At 45.9% G+C, this 19,291-nt stretch overlaps 1 protein-coding gene across 3 annotated transcripts in view; it reads right to left on the bottom strand.

Moving 5' to 3' along the window:
* Positions 1-15,879, bottom strand: part of NBR1 (NBR1 autophagy cargo receptor) — a 222,139-nt gene extending 206,260 nt beyond the window's left edge. For 2 of the 3 annotated variants that reach the window (XM_073608374.1, XM_073608375.1), the window contains exons 1-3: positions 15,676-15,879; positions 11,365-11,508; positions 6,092-6,203 (exon numbers count right to left, since the gene is read on the bottom strand). In XM_073608374.1, coding sequence (XP_073464475.1) covers positions 6,092-6,203; positions 11,365-11,435 — 183 coding nt within the window. In that variant the 5' untranslated portion in view covers positions 11,436-11,508; positions 15,676-15,879. The remainder of the gene's footprint in view (positions 1-6,091; positions 6,204-11,364; positions 11,509-15,675) is intronic. The other variant, XM_073608376.1, reaches the window with a different exon arrangement.
* Positions 15,880-19,291: the final 3,412 nt, after the last annotated feature.

The following is a 19,291-nucleotide window of genomic DNA, read 5'->3' as shown; positions in this document are numbered from 1 at the left end:
GACCCTCTGGGTGGAACTCCTCTTTAACCACTTCAATACTGGGCACTTTTACTACCTTCCTACCCAGGCCAATTTTCAGCTTCCAGTACTGTCGCACTTTGAATGGCAATTGCACTGTCATGTAACACTGTACCCAAACTACATTTTTATCATTTTGTTCACAAAACTAGAGCTTCCTTTGGTGTATTTAATCCCCACTGTGTTTTTTACTTTTTGCTAAATAAACGAAAAATAAGAAAGAAAAAAAAAGTGTCTGTCCTCGTTTCAGTTATAAAATCTTGCAAATAAATAATCTTTCTTCATAAAATGTAGGTCAAAATGTATTCTGCATATTTCTTTGGCGAAAATAACCTAAATCAGTGTAGAATATTTAGTTTGTGAAAGTTACAAATTATGGGATATATCTGAAAATTGATGTCATTTCTTGTGGCCCAAAAATGGCAGGGACAGTACAAATACCCTTTTTGGAAAGTAGACAGTCCAAGGTATTTAGAAAAAAAGAGGCATGGCAAGTTTTTTGAAGTTGTAATTTTTTTTGTCAGAATTTTTTGGAAAATTAATAAATTAAAAAGAAAACAATTTAAAAAGAAAAAAAAAAAAAAATTAAACATACTGTCACCAGTGCAGTACAGCGTTATAACAGGTGTGGTGGCAGTAATCAGGGACACTGACTGGTGACAGTACAAAAAAATAAAATAAATTGTAAAGCATTTTTTTTATTTCTTTTATTTTTTTTTAAACACGCTGACCAGAGCAATATGATGTTACCATAGAAACATTGTACTACTCTGGTGAAGTGATCAGGATTTTTTTTTTTTTTTGCACATTATGTGTGCATATAGCAATGCTATAAGCAAGCATTTTGTGTGTACGCGGCATAATACTCAACAATACACAGGTACTCAACAGGACAATACACAAGTACTCGCCACCCACGTGCACTCGCAGCACACAGGTACTAATGTTACACACACACACACTACTCACAATACACAGGTACTCCCAACAATCATAATACACAGGTACTCCCAACATTTATCGTGCAGAGGAACATTGGATTACTACAACACTCTTCATGGATTCCACTGCCTGTGTCTATCCTTTACTGTCTTCCCTTTTGCATTAAAGTTGCACTCCATCAGGTGAACGGTGTAGGAATTACAACAGTTTGTATATGTGCCTCCCACTTTTTAAGGGACCTAAAGTAATGGAACAATTGGCTGCTCAGCTGTTCCATGGCCGGGTGTGTGTTATTCCCTCATTATCCCATTTACAAGGAGCAGATAAAAGGTCCAGAGTTCATTTCAAGTGTGCTATTTGCATTTGGGGTCTGTTGTTGTCAACTCTCAAATATGAGATCCAAAGAGCTGTCATTGGAAGCAAGCCATCATGGCTGAAAAAACAAAACAAACCCATCAGAGAGATAGCAAAAGCATTAGGTGTGGCCAAATCAACTGTTTGGAACATCCTTAAAAAGAAAGAACGCAACGGTGAGCTCAGCAACACCAAAAGACCCGGAAGACCACGGAAAACAACTGTGGTGGATGACCGAAGAATTCTTTCCCTGGTGAAGAAAACACCCTTCACAACAGTTGGCCAGATCAAGAACACTCTCCAGGAGGTAGGTGTATGTGTGTCAAAGTCAACAATCAAGAGAAGACTTCACCAGAGTGAATACAGAGGGTTCACCACAAGATGTAAACCATTGGTGAGCCTCAAAAACAGGGAAGCCAGATTAGAGTTTGCCAAACATCTGAAAAAGCCTTCACAGTTCTGGAACAACATCCTATGGACAGATGAGACCAAGATCAACTTGTACCAGAGTGATGGGAAGAGAAAAGAGTATGGAGAAGGAAAGGAACTGCTCATGATCCAAAGCATACCACCTCATCAGTGAAGCATGGTGGTGGTAGTGTCATGGTGTGGGGCATGTATGGCTGCCAATGGAACTGGTTCTCTTGTATTTATTGATGATGTGACTGCTGACAAAAGCAGCAGGATGAATTCTGAAGTGTTTCGGGCAATATTATCTGCTCATATTCAGCAAAATGCTTCAGAACTCATTGGACGGCGCTTCACAGTGCAGATGGACAATGACCCGAAGCATACTGTGAAAGCAACCAAAGACTTTTTTAGGGAAAGAAGTGGAATGTTATGCAATGGCCAAGTCAATCACCTGACCTGAATCCGATTTGAGCATTTCACTTGCTGAAGACAAAACTGAAGGGAAAATGCCCCAAGAACAAGCAGGAACTGAAGACAGTTGCAGTAGAGGCCTGGCAGAGCATCACCAGGGATGAAACCCAGCACCTGGTGATGTCTATGCGTTCCAGACTTCAGGCTGCAATTGACTGCAAAGGATTTGCAACCAAGTATTAAAAAGTGAAAGTTTGATGGATGATTGTTACTCTGTCCCATTACTTTTGGTCCCTTAAAAAGTGGGAGGCACATATACAAACTGTTGTAATTCCTACGCCGTTCACCTGATTTGGATGTAAATACCCTCAAATTAAAGCTGAAAGTCTGCAGTTAAAGCATATCTTGTTTGTTTCATTCAAATCCACTGTTGTGGTGTATAGAGCCAAAAAGATTAGAATTGTATTAATGTCCCAATATTTATGGACCCGACTATCTAAAAGCACTTTTTTTTTTAACTTAGCTGTAGCCACAGTCCTGTGATGCTCTGGCCCCTAGGTCTTCTGCTCTTCTGATTAACTCCTGGTTTGGGTCTTTCTTCAGGTGTCCATGTCAGAGACTGCTCGACATGTACACTCCCTATTGGATGAGCTGCAGAGGGGAAGACAGATAGCAGCATGCACCTGCAGTCTCAGGGGGGCATTGTGATGCTGAATCAGTGGGTCCCCTTGCTGAGTGTGAGACCTGGATGAGGGGCCTAGGTGAGTATATCTGGCTCCGCAAGGTAAGGGGCAAAAAAGCCTAATACTATAGGTTAGAGGTGGGTAAGAGGAAGGGCTGGTTAACCACTTGGCGCCAGGTTCCGCTGGCCCTGTAAGGGCGTTAGAATGCAAGGAGGAGGGACAGAGCTTATGGCGATGTGACTGCCATGGTTGGCTGTCACGGCGGTCACATGATTGGAAAACTCCTGATCACAAGCAGTGATTGGGAGGTTTCCGTTAGCCGCCGGGATCACGCGCGGCGCACTCTTGGCACAGCTTGATTGGCGCTATTGCACGCAAATATGCAGCAGCTCAGCACCCATGGCCCAGACACTGACAGGCCACATATTTGCGTGCACTCGGTGCCAACAGGTTAAAGAATTCATTCAAAAAGAAATCTGGGGCCATTTAAAAAGGAAAGCTAAAATGGTTCAGTCAGTTTTATTTTATTAAGTTATTCATTTTTAAATGTTTGTTTCCATTTCTCAAGGAATGAATCACTGCTCTGATGGCTAATTCACGTTCTGTAAACAAGGAGCTTCTTTAAGCACTAGAAGAACACCATTCAGCTTTATTGTACTGCACAGTACATGGATTCCACTAGGATCCTTGATCTTTAAAGTGTTTTGCCCAGCCAATGGGCTTAGTCATAGGAATTCTTTCAGCGTTGCTGAAAAGTATGCATTTTAAAGTGGAACTTCACTTTCTCAACCACCACTCTTTTTAATCCTTAGGCAGCTAGGATTAGTAAATAGATAATAAAAGATAATTGTGTTTAATGGGTTTTTTTTTACATTTCTTCAGTTACTTCCTGGTTTCCAGGCTTAGGCAAATTATGTCATACATCCCAAGAGTCTTCAGGTGGGGAGGAAGGGTTTTCTCAGCTAAGCACACTCTCCTGCCTGCATGCCTGAGCCAAGGACAGATGGATTCCAGGAAGTAACTGTTACATGAATCATCTACCCTAAGGGCTGGTTCACACCATGAGTCACACACAGGAACGCGATGTGCGTTCCTGCGCAATTCAAATGCGATCCAGGTGCCGTGCAATTTCAAATCGTACCAGACTGCACCAAAAGTAGTGCATGCACTACTGTAAAAAAAAAAAAATGCACAGCTACAAGATAACATGGTATTACTGTATCATGTGACCCAGTGCGGGCAAACACACTGCGTTTGTGACCATGCGCATGATGTAAAAGAAAACGTGATCAGACCAGGCCACCTTCTTCTATTGCTCCGTGGTCCAGTTCAGATGCTCACATGCCCAGGTGCTTTTGGCTGTGGACATGAGTTAGCATGGGCACCCTGACAGGTCTGCAGCTATGTAGCCCCATACACAACAAACTGCGACACACTGTATGTTCCAGAGGCGTAGCTTGAAGCTTGTGGGTCCCAATGCAAAAGTTGACCTGGCCCCCCCACCACCACTACTTTCAACGTGCGTGCAGATACATCCACCGCACACCAAGATACTCAAAGTGGCTTAAGAGTTTTGAGTGCCCAGAGTTCCTCTTTACATCAGACGACAGGGATTACCGCTGGAGAATCAGAGGACAGGGATCACTGCTGGAGAATCAGAGGACAGGGACCCCTGGCAGGTCACTTGGCAGAGCTCCTTTCCCATCCAAGCACTGTATACAGCTCCCCCCCCCCCACACACACACACTACACAGGCCTGAAATCACATTCCTTTACACACAGTCTGTCAGTCTTCACAGGGTGTATCTGGCTTTTATGTTGCCCTTCTGACCTGTGAAATTCTCTGGTCGGAACGGCAGTGTAGTTGCAGTAGGCAGATACACCCTGTGCAGATCATGGCTGACTGGCTGTGTTGTAAAGGAATGCGATTTCAGCCCTGTGGAGGAGGAACAGTAGAAGGCTGTAATGGGAAAGGAGCTCAGCAACCAGGCATAGCATGCAGGGTGGAGGGGGTGGTCAGGGGGCAACTTAGATCTGGGAGGGCAAAGCCACGTGACACAAAATTTGGAGCCTGCAGCCCTTCTGGGGCCCCCCCAAGGAGTGTTAAGGGATTTGTTTTAGCAATTGCTATAGGTTTCTCTGTCAGTGTTGGCAGGTGTTGGGGGAAGGTCACCTCCCGGAGGTGTGTGTCTTTTGCCCAGTTGTCAGGGAAGTGGGGTAAGTAGAACTCCCCGGGTGGGGAGAGAATCCTAGCTGGTGACTAGGAGACACTGAGCAGTGTCATACTTCACCAGTGACATCAGTCCCATCATGGCTACAGGACGGCACTCTCCTCCTCTTGCCTCGCTGAGCTCGGTTACCATTCCATGTTGCCAGCACACAGCACAGACACTTCCCCATCCTGGGCTGTTCTCACCTCGTGCTCCTCTCCATTCAGGAAATGGCTCACAGCCTCTGCCCAGCCAATGGGAACAGAGGGGTGTGGACTGTGGAAGGCAAAGTAGAAGCCCAGTACTGGAGCGTGGCTGTGGGGCCCTAGGGCAGATCGAAGCTGAAGTTTGTGGAGGATATGATAACATCCTGGCTCTGGAGGGGCCCCCTGGAGCTAGGGGCAGGGTTGCAATTGTGACCCCTGCAACCCCTTATGCTACGCCCATGGTGTGTTCTGACAGCTTTCTATGAGGACCAGAATTAACTTTTTTCAGCAATATGAGCTACAGTAGCTTTTTTATCGGATCAGACTACAGAAGCCAGCCTTCTCTCCCCACATGCATCAATGAGCCTTGGCCAGACTTCCTTAGACCACTTCTGGTAAGTCCTGTCACTGCAGACCGAGAACATCCCACAAAAGCAGCAGTTTTGGAGATGCTCTAACCCAGCCGTCTAGTCATTAAAATGTGGCCCTTTGACCATGTTGCTCAAATCCTTTTGCTTGCCCATTTTTTCCTGCTTTCAACATACAGACATCAGGAACAACTTGCTCACTTGCTGCCTAATATATCCCACCCATTTTCAGATGCCATTGTAATGAGATAATCAAGGTCATTCACTTAACCTGTTAGTTGTCATAATGTTATGGCTGTTCATTGTATATTCCTTGACACTATACTTGACAGACAATCTAATCACATTTCAGTATGAAGGCGGAGAGATTTAAATGATCATGTTAGTCAGTGGGATAATATTAGTTACTTGTCATGACCTTCAGAAAAGAATGACGCTGTGTATAAGATATGCAGATAACAAGTGCAAGAGGGACGAGTAAAGCTCACCATTGCCTCCACGTCGGCCCAAGTTGTCTTTTCACAATCTGACACAAGGAAGCTCTGCGTCTCGTCCTTGCAGCTCACACATAAGTTGACTGGAGGTTCCATGTTTCTAGGTCTATAAAAGAAAAAAAAAAAAAAATTAAGAACAGGTAAGTGAATGTTTATAAGGTGGATGAAAGAGCCAACAGTGGACCAGACACTTCAATCTCTTTGACTATATAATCAGATATCAGTCCACTATTTATCTAACCAGCTGCAAAAAAAAAAAAAAAAAACACATTCCCTAATTTTGTATCACATGTTGTTAAATGTGTCCACTAGTCAAAAACATAATATATATTCACCCCCTACAGCTGATTATTCCAGACGACAGTATGATTTACTCTTAAATTACACTACTACACAACCCCCCCTACTAAGTGCTCATTCACACTGTTCCAATTATGTTAACACACGTGTCACCGCAAAGCATAGTAATGCATTAATACGTTGTGCTCTTCATTCTGAATGGCACCCCAATACTAAGACAACACAGCTGAAACCCACATGTACTGCAGTGCATCACAACACATGGTAAAGCACTACTGTGCGATGGGCACTGCATTGCCAAAATGTCCCCCCCCCCCCCTTACATCTTTTGGTTCAATGCCAGACCATTCACTTGAACCCAGTGCACATTAACGCATAAACAAAAACATGCTGTGGCACAACACACCAGGACTTCAAGATCTGATGGGCCCTAATATTGATTACAAGGCCTCCCAGAAGCTGATAATGTCACTTGTGCAGGCCCCTTTCACACTCCTGCAACTTCAAAGTCCCGCGGCCACGATTTCAGGGAATGCCTGTGTAACTCACATCAAAGTTGGACTAAAGTAGTACAGGCACTACTTTGAAGTCGCACAGATTTGAATGGTACTCATTGTAAACCATGGGGTACGACTTGTCTTGCGACTTTGCAGTCCCAAGTCGCAGGACAAGCCGCACAGGTGTGAAGGGGAACTAAATGGATCTTTGGGACCTGTCACAATCAAAGACAGCTGTTATATTCTATCATTCTTGGTAACTAGTGCATATCCTTGTAGTCCCTGTAGCAGGGCAAATCCAAACCATGCCTACAGAAAGTTCAATTTTACACAGATATGAGCAGAACGGAATGAAATGTATGGACTTCCTTATTTATATATGGTATAAGAATAGCCAGCAGGGTTTTTAATAGAAGTTTATAGAGGAAGGGGTAAAAAGACAAACACAGCTGGGGGTCAGGAGTCAGAAGAAGACAGTGGGCATAGGGTTTTGAGAAAACAGTTAATAGAGATGGGAGATCAGAGGAGGAAATGAATGAATATGAGATGAGAGCCTTTGTCATGGATACTAGATGACAGTTTAAGTGAGGGGGCAGATTGTGAACTAGGAGAGATGTCAGCGAGGAAGAAGGTTCAGTGTGTGGACAGGATAGGTAAAGCTGCCCATACACATATACATGTCATCCATGCTCATGGTGCGGATGGAAAAATCTCCCGCTGTGGGCTATTGTATTCGAATAGCCTGCCCCACCAGCTGTCAGAAGACCCAAACAGTGCCTGCATCTGATCAGATACAGGCATTGCTCACCTGACAATTTTCCACCCATCTCCTTTGCCAAAATTCGACTAAAAAGAATGACTTTTGCCGATCTGTGTGTTGCTGACAGCGCCACCCACGGAGTGAATTTCGGCCTGTCTGTACATGGCAGCTTAAGCCTAGGTTCACATATGTGCGGTATCAGACATCGCATGCGATCTGCACCCGCACCGCAGGTGCCGATCACATGCGAGATGTCTGTCCAATGCGAGTTCAGCCATACAGTTGTATGGCTGAACTTGCCTTGGATTTGCACGAAAGTAGTGCAGGGACTTTTTTTTTCCCCACACTGTAATCGTATAGCATGGGTGTTCTCACTCATGCAATCTGATTCATGTGCGAATTCACAGTTCGCACTGCGATCTGTGAACCGATTTGGGGGTGTCATTAACAATGTATTGACACCCACAGCAGTTTGCAGAGGGTAGTGTGAACTGCCTGCGGGAGAGATGCGATGCGGGAATCAGCGCTGTAAATCGCACTGGTTCTCGCATCGCACATATGTGAACCTAGGCTAAAAGAAAAGACCTAGGCAGATTGTAGATGAGCAAGGATGAGGGTGGAGAAGACAACAGGAGCAGATTGTGACGGGGATTAAAGCTGTGGGTCATGTTGATAAGGCTACCTTCACACTAGTTCACGCTACTATTTCAATGTTTAGACTAGTGCAGTGCCAGGTCTGGCAGGGAGCAGTGTGATGCACATTTCAGAGAATTGCACTACTTGTTCTTTCAACTTTATTTCACGTAATGACACTTCATCCATGTCAACACACGGCAGTGTAGCGCCTAGCGTGGTGAAGGAAAATGCAGAAACACATATTTTTCAGCACTGCACATCATACCAGTGCTATGAAACCAATTGTTTTCTAGGAGTCCTAGTGGTGTCCTTTTATTTATGCAGTGTGGTCACCGCAAATAGTGTGAACACGCTCTAAGTAAGCGACTACACAGGCCAAAGAGCAACAACAAATCAGCCATGCTGAGTGTTAGAAGGACGCTACAGATGGTGGAAGACACAAGAAATGGAATCAGGAAATAGATGGGTCACTGTACTGCACAGCAGAATACATACATCCATATGACCTGAACTACAAGTCCCAGCACACCCAGGATGTCTTGTAGTTCTGCAGCAGCCAGGCTGGACTTTGTAACATTAGTGTGAGTTGTTACAATCCCTTAGTAAACGACCCCCTTATATGGATTTCCCTGGGGTCCCAGCAGCCACTTCTTCACTTCCTCCTTGCACTGTTAGGGCTACTCACACTGACTTGCGCTAAAATTGATGTACATTTCTATCCATTTTAGTCACGTTTTAATGTGTGCTGACGTCTGTTGACATCCATTTTGCCTTTCAGCGCAATATATGTTATGGTGTGAATAGGACACATTGGAAATTGTTTTTCAGATGTCCTTCCGTTAATCTGCGTTTCACAGATGCACTGGTGTGAATTGTCCCTTAGCCATGGCTAATTACCAGATTTCTATGATGAGGAGGTTTTGATTGTCTACTTCCTCTACCAGAACAACCCATCAGAATATTTACTTCACACAATCCAGTCCTTCACTGAGCCCAGGTTCACATTGCTGCGGGTTAGAAATCGTGCAAGTTCAGCTGAACTGATTTTAACCCGGCAATACAGTCCAACTTCAGTGACGATTTGACAGACATCTGTGCAGGTTCCTGCACACCGATTCCTACTGTTGGGAATCGGTGTGACACCGCAAAGCCAGCATCACACTGATTCAGGGGGTGCCATTGCTGACAACAGCCGTCAATTTGGCATGCAATTTGACATGTCCAATCGCATGCCAAATCTGACCAATGTGAACCTAGTCTAAGGGCCAGTCAACATCTGTGTGGTGCGTTTTTTGTGCGGCGCATTTTAGGCTTGCCAGCACTGAATTCTATATAATGCGCATCATAGATGCAGCCTGCAGGACTTTTAACAAGCCGCACCTAATATTCACAGGTGTAACCAGGGCCTAAAGCCCCATGCACACTATTAGATTTTCTGCAGATTTTTGTCTTCAGATTTACCAAAATCATATAATATGAGGTCAAACTTTAAGAGTTTCAATTTGTATGTAATCAGGCAGGCCCTTGCACTACATGGTTTTGGTAAATCTGAAGACAAAAATCTGCAGAAAATTGAATAGTGTGTATGGGGTCTAACAGAGGGAGAGAAAGTGAAGCAGCAACCACTGCAGTTCCCCTAAGCAGCAGCTAGCCTAGTAGCGCCCGCACAATCTCAAAGAATAGAGCAATGATAACGTATTCTCCTGCAAGTAAACAGCCATATTCATTTTGTCTCCTGTAATGTAGTGGTGGTCACTCAGTCTCCTATAAGGTACCTGCAGTAACTCAGTCTTCTATATGGTGACAGCAGCCCTTTGCAGTGTCCTAACACACGGCCGATGGCAGCGGTCACAGTCTGTAATTTTACATAGGTAATTCAGTCTCCTGCAATATGGCAGCCATCTTAGGGCTTGTTTCCACTTGGGGCCTGTAAAAAGGCAGTTGAGTCACATTTTTACTACCCATTTGAGCTGCAAAGGCAGATGGACAGGGCTGTACAAATGCTGCTGCATAAATTATTCCCCCGGTCATACTCCGTGGGCAGAACATCCGCTGACACAACCCATTCAAGTGAATTGGGCCACACTGAAAGTGTGTGCTGCATTTACAGGGTTAAAGCTGGTGGTGAGGAGACGACATTTCACCTCCTCACCGTCTGCTAAATGCTTCTGAAAAGCAATTCACCACAGATAGCTTTACAGAAGAGCAGCAAAGTCTGCTGCATGAGGTAACATAGCAGCAGATCTCTTCCTCAGCTTTTAGGAATATTCCTTCTTTTTAACAGAACATAAAAAGGGGGGTATCTATAAACCACGTTCCTTAAAGTGATTGTAAACCCTTAGGGCCAGTTCACACCACATGCAGTCCAGTGCGTTTTTTTTTCTGCATCAAAAATGCATTGGAAAGTAGGTTATATGATTTTTAAATGGCATAGTTCATACCAGTCTTGCAGTTCAAGTGCGTTCCAGTTCCGGAAAAAAAAAAAAAAAAAAAAAAAGTAGAACATACTGCATTTTTCCTGCCCTAGACTGTACTGGAACGCTGTAAAAAGCATCTAAACCGCACTTGAACGCACCAAAAACGCACATGTCTTTTTCTTTTTTTTTTTCTTAACCTAAAATAAGGAGGGGGAAATTGCACTGGACTGCACCAAAAATGTGCACGCAGAAAAGCACCCACAACACATTCTGACTGTTTCTATTTTGTGAACTGGCCCTTATCCTGGGAAGTGACTGGCCTCAGGTGATACACAGAAATGAAAGTCTCTTTGTAAACTCCAGAGTTAATAAAGCTTGTCTAAACTGTCAGAAAATAGGGGGCGGGGAGCTGAAGTTACACACTGCAGAGCTAAGTGGGGGCAGCTTAGAGCCAAAGGGACACATAGCACACAGGAACAGAAAGGAGGCTGCCAATCAGCTAGAGATCACGCTAGCTGTCACCTTTTTTCACAGTGTTAGAAAAACTTGTCAGACGTGATTGATGCTGACAGTAGAGGAAGGAAGCAGCAGACAGAAATGAAACTTAATGCTCTGGATTGTGGGGCAGCACAGTGGTGTAGTGGGTAGCACTCTCACCTAGCAGTATAAAGGGTCGCTGATTCGAATCCCAACCACGACACTACCTGCCTGGAGTTCTCCCTGTGCATGCGTGGGTTTCCTCCGGGTACTCCGTTTTACTCCCACACTCCAAAGACATGCTGGTAGGTTAATTGGATCTGTCTTAAAAAAAAAAAAAAAAAAAAAAAAAAAAAAAATCGGACCTAGTATATGAATGGGGACCTTGAATTGTGGGCTCCTTGAGGGTAGGGACCGATGTAAGTGTGAGATGTACTCGTGGGGCGCTGTATAAATTGACAGCTCTATATGGGTACCTTAAATAAAGTAGTGATAATTGTAGACACACACCCACACTCTCTCAGGTTGAACTGGATGGACTGGTGTCTTTATTCAACCTTACGAACTATGTAACTATGGATTGAGACAGTACACACTATAGAGCAGTGGTTCTCAACCCCTCTAGTGCTAGTGACCCCTTGATAAAAATTTCCCAAGTTGTGGAGACCCCCAACCGTAAAATTATTTTGATAGCATGGGTTGTCAGCACCCAAGGCAAGACAAGTAATTTGCCCCCCTAACCCACGGACATTTAGTGCTCCCTGAGTCCCTTCCACTCATACAGTATTAAAACCCCTTATGGTACATTTTAGGATGTACCACTCTTTCTCTTTGTTCTCCTTCTTTCCCTTTTATCTCTCTCTATCTTAATTTCTTGTTTTTTTCCCCCATCCCTCTTTCTAGCCATCTTTCTTGTTCTTTCTCTTATTCTTTCTCTCCCTTTTTCTCTGTTCCTCCCCCTTCCATGTATTCTATATTTTTATTCCTTCTCTTACTCCTTGGTAGGGGGAAGGAGGGGGGGGGGGGTTGGGATGAGTGGCAATGTTGGCGGGAAGTTCTGATCAGCCAACTTAGGTGCTCTTGATTAAGGTCATCTGCTGATCTGAGAACTGTAGTGGGGACTTTTAATGGCAACTATAATCACAGGTAGTTTTACTCACTGTGTCTCCGACTTTGTGGTGTCTCGTAGCAGTGACACCTATGCCGAAATCAGGAGATGGGGTCTCCTCTAGCCCCTCCCACTTCACATTCCTCACCAGTCAGCTGACCTCTAGTCTCTGCCCCCCAGTCATGCAGTGAACTGAATGGGCGGCTGCGAAGAGGCTGAGTGGGCTGCTGCGGGCTCCAGGGACAGCCCTGCTGGGCGGCCACATAAAGGCTGGGAAAGCGGTGCGGTCTTCAGAAACAGCCAAGGATTTGGTCACCCCTGGAAAATCATCATTTGACCCCCGAGGGGGTCCCGACCCCCAGGTTGAGAACCACTGCTATAGAGGGATATGCTTTGTCCATATTTCATGTCTGAGGTTTACAACCACCTTAAAGCAGAGTTCCACCCAAAAGTGGAACTTTCGCTTCAAGGACTCCTGACATACCACATTTGGCATGTCCCTTGTTTGGGGGGGGGGGGGAGAGCAGGTACCTAGTTTACCCACTGCCGGTTGGGCTGCCTAGACGACTCAAGTGGAAGTTCTCCTCTCCCCCTCGCTCCCTGCAATCTTCTGGGACACATCACAAGTCCCAGGACATTGCCCGGCCATTCAGGAGGCTTGTGCACCTGGCTATGAAGCTGCAAACTGTCACAGCCGGGTGCCCACACTAGTGATAAAGGCGCCAGGGAGAGAAGCAAGGCTTCGGCCTGCCGCATCACTGGATCCTAGGACAGGTGAGTGTGTTTAAATGTCAGCAGCTACACTTTTTGTAGCTGCTGATTTTTTTTATAAAAAACAGAAACTGCTGGAACTCCACTTTAAGTCAATGCTTACATTTATACTATAAATCAGCAGCCTGGACACTGACATACATTATTTGTAGTTAGTACTTCAGGCCTTGCAGTTCTGGGGTCCTTGTCTGCATGGAGTTTGCATGTTCTGTCTGTGCTTGTGAGAGTTTGCTCCCACACTCCAAAGACATGCTGGTAGATTAAATGGCTCCAGCATAAATTGTCCCCAGTGTATGTATGTGAGCTACACGGAGCCTAAGCTTCCTGAGGGCAGGGGCTGATGTGAATAAGGATGGTGCAATATAAATCCCTGTAATAGCATAAAATAAAACTACTATTGTTCCAGTAACAGATACTCCCCTTTCCTTTGCTTTACCGCTGTCAAAAGCTGCTATGTGTAAAGCTACAGCTCATATCATAGCCGATTTAGGGCTATGGACGCTACTCCTTGGTATTGGTTCTGTTACATGGAGTGAGTCACATGCTCCTCCATACCCAGAAGTACCAGGTATTTTTTTTGCTTCCAGCAGCTAAATGAAGTGCTAGCAGAATGGAAGGAGGAGAGTATGTGTTGTTGGGGTAAAGTCTTTATAGGAAACCCATTGCCTTGCTATTCATAGACAAAGCATGGCTTTGTGAATGAGTATTATCTGTTTGTTTTTTAATTGGTGATAGAAGTGATAATATGCATACACTGAGGGAAATATACTAAAACTGGAACAGGCATTCCCGCTATGCGAAATGTGAACAGGACCTAAAGGTTCGTACACACGATATGAAAATCGGAAGTAAAATTTCGTCCGACAAACGTTCTGTCGATTTTCAGATTGTTAGTACGGCATTTTTGACAGCCGATTCCAGCTTTTCGTACAACAAAAGCCGGATGTGCAGACAATAACATTTTTGTCGTATGTGAACTCAATGTCCAATTTTCATTTAAGGAGTACGGTTTTCGTACAAAAAAAAAAAATCATAAGAGCAAGACTATGCATGCTCAGAAACGAAAGACTACATACAAAACTATTCAACACTTTACGTCACTTCTGACGTTGTATTCTGTCGTATGAAAATTTACGTATTGTGAGTAACCTCTTCACTTTCGAAATGAGACTAGCATGCAACAAAAAAACGGACAAACGGACGAATGGTCGTCCGAAGATCTGATCATGTGTATGAGGCTTTACTCACAAAAGTTTCTTTTACTGCTCTCCGCCTCCTCCACTCTCCACCTTAGTTTTTTTCCTGCCAATAACGGACTTCCTGTTAGGCTACATTCACATGGGCGTCTTGAAAGCTACATGCGGATAGCATCAGTCGCTGAGCTCGTACACTACAATAACTGGCTGTCAGCCGCTGCAGCTTTTTATGCCTGTTCATGCAGCTGGCGATCACCCGTGGAAACCGTGGCTGGACGCACTTTGTGCTATCCGCAAGCAGCTGTAGATCCCAGCAGGAGGGATTAGTAGATTCCTGCTGCTGGTATTCGCAGCATGGAAAACTGTGTGAATGAAACAGGATGTCAGATCACAGCAGAAAAAAAAAGGAGATTGGAGATTTAGAGGGGGCAGAGAGCAAGAGATGGTACTTTGTGAGTTAAGTATATTGGAATTGAATACAATTCGCTTCTTTTAACCACTTCAATATCAGACACTTTCACCCCCTTCCTGCTCAGACCAATTTTCAACTTTCAGCGCTGTCACACTTTGAATGACAATTGCCCAGTCACGCAACACTGTACTCATATGAAAAAATGTTTCCTTTTTCCAGACAGCTTTCTTTTGGTGATATTTATTTACCACTAAGGTTTTAAATAAATAAATAAATATACTTTTTTTTGCTCCTGTAATAACATTTTGCAAAAAAAGTAATTCTTCTATTTCACTGATATGCGCTGATGAAGTTGCACTTATGGGCACTGATTAGTGTAAGGAAAGTACTGAGAGCCATGACAGTTTTCGGCTCTCCTTTCCTAACACAGACACAGGGTGTGAGGAAAGCACTGGTGATAATCAGCAAGGTTCTCAGTACATTCTTTACACTGATCAGTGCAGCTTTATCAGTGAAGAATTCCTTTTTTGATTCGACACAGCTGATCACATGGTAAGCGGCTGCTGTGATTGGCCCTTTACCACGATCTGTGATCAGCTGTATCCAAAAGGACACAGCAGTCACAGAGCGCACCCTCCCCCAGGGGGCGAGGTTCTGGGAGGGCGTCCGCCCAAAACTAGAAAGTAGAGCTAGGGTAGATATAAAAGGAGATTGCACAATCAGATTGTATAGAGTATGGCCAGTTTAAACACTATAATATTACTTCCAGGTAATCCAAACAAAGCTTGCAAATACAAAAGAAATGAGATTTAGTGTTGTCTGATCTTTTATAAATTCAGATAAACAGAGGTCGTGGCAGACAGTCAAACATCTGGAGATATATCTGTATACATAGGGTGATGATGTCACAAGTGAACAGTACAATTTAAAGAAAACGTATTGTGATGACATCTTCCCATACACACGTATATAAAACACACACAGCCACTAACCACAATCACTACCTGGTGCAGTCAGTGGTCCCAGGATCCAGCATTCCCCAAATCAAGCAGCGGATCCCCCTAACTCCAGCTGCTGTAGATCTACGGCCTCCTTCAGCGCAGATTATTAGCTACACAACATGGCGAGCTGACGTCTACAGGACACCAAAGCGACCTCGTGATTGGCCGATGCCTGTGTCACTGATCCACCACAAGCAGCTGATAGGAGGATGGGCGGAGCTTGTAGTCCAACACAGTCATCCCCTTGTTCCTTCCTGTAAACACGGGGGCGTGGCGCTATACAAGACATGACGGTGTTCTGTCACAATCTCCAACCTATCAAAAACTCCAACCGCCTGTACTGCGCGGACACAAGAAGGGCTTTCTTCTGCACGTTGGATTGCGACGTAAGAGCCATCAACTACTACACCAACGCCTCTTGCCGCCGCACCGCGCCTGCGCGAGCTTCGTGTAATACACGAAAATCGTTCCATCAAATTCTCCAACTGTTATGGCAGCAGTGCGCATGGGCGGGAACACAAACATCCCCTGTCACATCTTCCGACCGTCTCACACACATAAACCAAAAGAGATACATGGACAAATAAGCAAAAATACAGAGTTTTATCATACAAGATTCAAAGCAATGAACATGATGAACTGGGAAGTTAATGTATGAAACAATGTATTTGCAGAACTATGTTCACACTCACATACATATCCACACATTGTTCTGTACATTATCTTGCCAGTTCAGGGGATGTGAGTCTTCCCGCGCAATCTGAACGTAAGATTGTCACGTAAAAGGCATCAAATAGACCAACTGCTCTCACCGCCGCAGCTCGCCTGAGGCATCAAATAGAACAACCGCTCTCTCACTGCCGCAGCTCGCCTGAGACATCAAATAGAACAACCGCTCTCTCGCTGCCGCAGCTCGCCTAAGACATCAAATAGAACAACCGCTCTCTCACCGCCGCAGCTCGCCTGAGGCATCAAATAGAACAACTGCTCTCTCACCGTTGCAATATGCCTGGGGCATCAAATAGACCAACTGCTCTCACCGCCGCAGCCCGCCTGAGGCATCAAATAGAACAACCGCTCTCTCACCGCCGCAATATGCCTGAGGCATCAAATAGACCAACTGCTCTCACCGCTGCAGTATGCCTGAGGCATCAAATAGATCAACTGCTCTCACCGCCGCAACCCGACTGAGGCATCAAATAGACCAACTGCTCTCACCGCCGCACCGCGACTGAGGCATCAAATAGACCAACTGCTCTCACCGCCGCACCGCGACTGAGGCATCAAATAGACCAACTGCTCTCACTGCTGTAGTACGACTGAGGTATCAAATTCACCAACTGCTCTCACCGCCGGAGCGCAACTGAAGCATCAAATAGACCAACTGCTCTCACCGCCGCAGCGCAACTGAGGCATCAAATAGACCAACTGCTCTCACCGCCGGAGCACGACTGAGGCATCAAATAGACCAACTGCTCTCACTGCTGTAGTGCGACTGAGGTATCAAATTCACCAATTGCTCTCACCGCCAGAGCGCAACTGAAGCATCAAATAGACCAACTGCTCTCACCGCCGCAGCGCGACTGAGGCATCAAATAGGCCAACTGCTCTCACCGCCGGAGCACGACTGAGGCATCAAATAGATCAAATGCTCTCACCGCAGGAGCGCAACTGAAGCATCAAATAGACCAACTGCTCTCACTGCCGGAGCACGACTGAGGCATCAAATAGACCAACTGCTCTCACTGCTGTAGTGCGACTGAGGTATCAAATTCACCAACTGCTCTCACCGCCGGAGAGCAACTGAAGCATCAATTAGACCAACTGCTCTCACCGCCGCAGCGCGACTGAGGCATCAAATAGGCCAACTGCTCTCACCGCCGGAGCACGACTGAGGCATCAAATAGACCAACTGCTCTCACCGCCGGAGCACAACTGAAGCATCAAATAGACCAACTGCTCTCACTGCCGGAGCGCGACTGAGGCATCAAATACACCAACTGCTCTCACCGCCGTAGCACGACTGAGGCATCAAATTCACCACTTGCTCTCGCCGTCGGAGCGCGACTGAAGCATCAAATAAACCAACTGCTCTCACCGTGGGAGCGCGACTGAAGCATCAAATAGACCAACTGCTCTCACCGCCGCAGCGCGACTGAGGCATCAAATACACTAACTGCTCTCACCGCCGCAGCGCGACTGAGGCATCAGATTCACCAACTGCTCTCACCGTCGGAGCGGACTGAAGCATCAAATAAACCAACTGCTCTCACCGTGGGAGCGCGACTGAAGCATCAAAGAGACCAAATGCTCTCACCGCCGCAGCGCGACTGAGGCATCAAATACACTAACTGCTCTCACCACCGAAGCGCGACTGAGGCATCAAATAGACCAACTGCTCTCACCATCGCAGCGTGACTGAGGCATCAAATAGACCAACTGCTCTCACCGCTATAGCACAACTGAGGCATCAAATAGACCAACTGCTCTCTCCGCTGGAGCGCGACTGAGGCATCAAATAGACCAACTGCTCTCACCGTCGTGGCAAACTGAGGTATCAAATTCACCAACTGCTCTCACTGCCGTAGCGTGACTGAGGTATCAAATTCACCAACTGCTCTCACCGCCGGAGCGCAACTGAAGCATCAAATTCACCAACTGCTCTCACCGCCGAAGCGCAACTGAGGCATCAAATAGACCAACTGCTCTCACCATCGCAGCGTGACTGAGGCATCAAATAGACCAACTGCTCTCACCGTCGTAGCGCAACTGAGGCATCAAATAGACCAACTGCTCTCACCGCTGGATCGCGACTGAGGCATCAAATAGACCAACTGCTCTCACCGCCGTAGCGCAACTGAGGTATCAAATTCACCAACTGCTCTCACCGCCGGAGCGCAACTGAAGCATCAAATAGACCAACTGCTCTCACCGTCACAGCATGACTGAGGCATCAAATAAACCAACTGCTCTCACCGCCGCAGCGCAACTGAGACATCAAATAGACCAACTGCTCTCACCGTCGCAGCTCGACTGAGGCATCAAATAGACCAACTGCTCTCACCGTCGCAGCTCGACTGAGGCATCAAATAGATCAACTGCTCTTACCGCCGGAGCACGACTGAGGCATCAAATAAGACCAACTGCTCTCACCGCCGCAGCGCGACTGAGGCATCAAATAGAACAACCGCTCTCTCACCGCCGCAGCGCAACTGAGGTATCAAATTCACCAACTGCTCTCACCGCCGGAGCGCAACTGAAGCATCAAATAGACCAACTGCTCTCAACGCCGCAGTGCGACTGAGGCATCAAATAGACCAACTGCTCTCACCGCCGGAGCGCAACTGAAGCATCAAATAGACCAACTGCTCTCACCGTCACAGCATGATTGAGGCATCAAATAAACCAACTGCTCTCACCGCCGCAGCGCGACTGAGATATCAAATAGACCAACTGCTCTCACCGTCGCAGCTCGACTGAGGCATCAAATAGACCAACTGCTCTCACCGCTATAGCACAACTGAGGCATCAAATAGACCAACTGCTCTCTCCGCTGGAGCGCGACTGAGGCATCAAATAGACCAACTGCTCTCACAGTCGTGGCAAACTGAGGTATCAA

The sequence above is a fragment of the Aquarana catesbeiana genome, linkage group LG12, assembly GCF_042186555.1.
Source record: "Aquarana catesbeiana isolate 2022-GZ linkage group LG12, ASM4218655v1, whole genome shotgun sequence".
Classification (NCBI taxonomy): domain Eukaryota; kingdom Metazoa; phylum Chordata; class Amphibia; order Anura; family Ranidae; genus Aquarana; species Aquarana catesbeiana.
The sequence above is the reverse complement of the archived record's forward strand: the minus strand, read 5'-3'. Positions and strand labels throughout refer to the sequence as shown.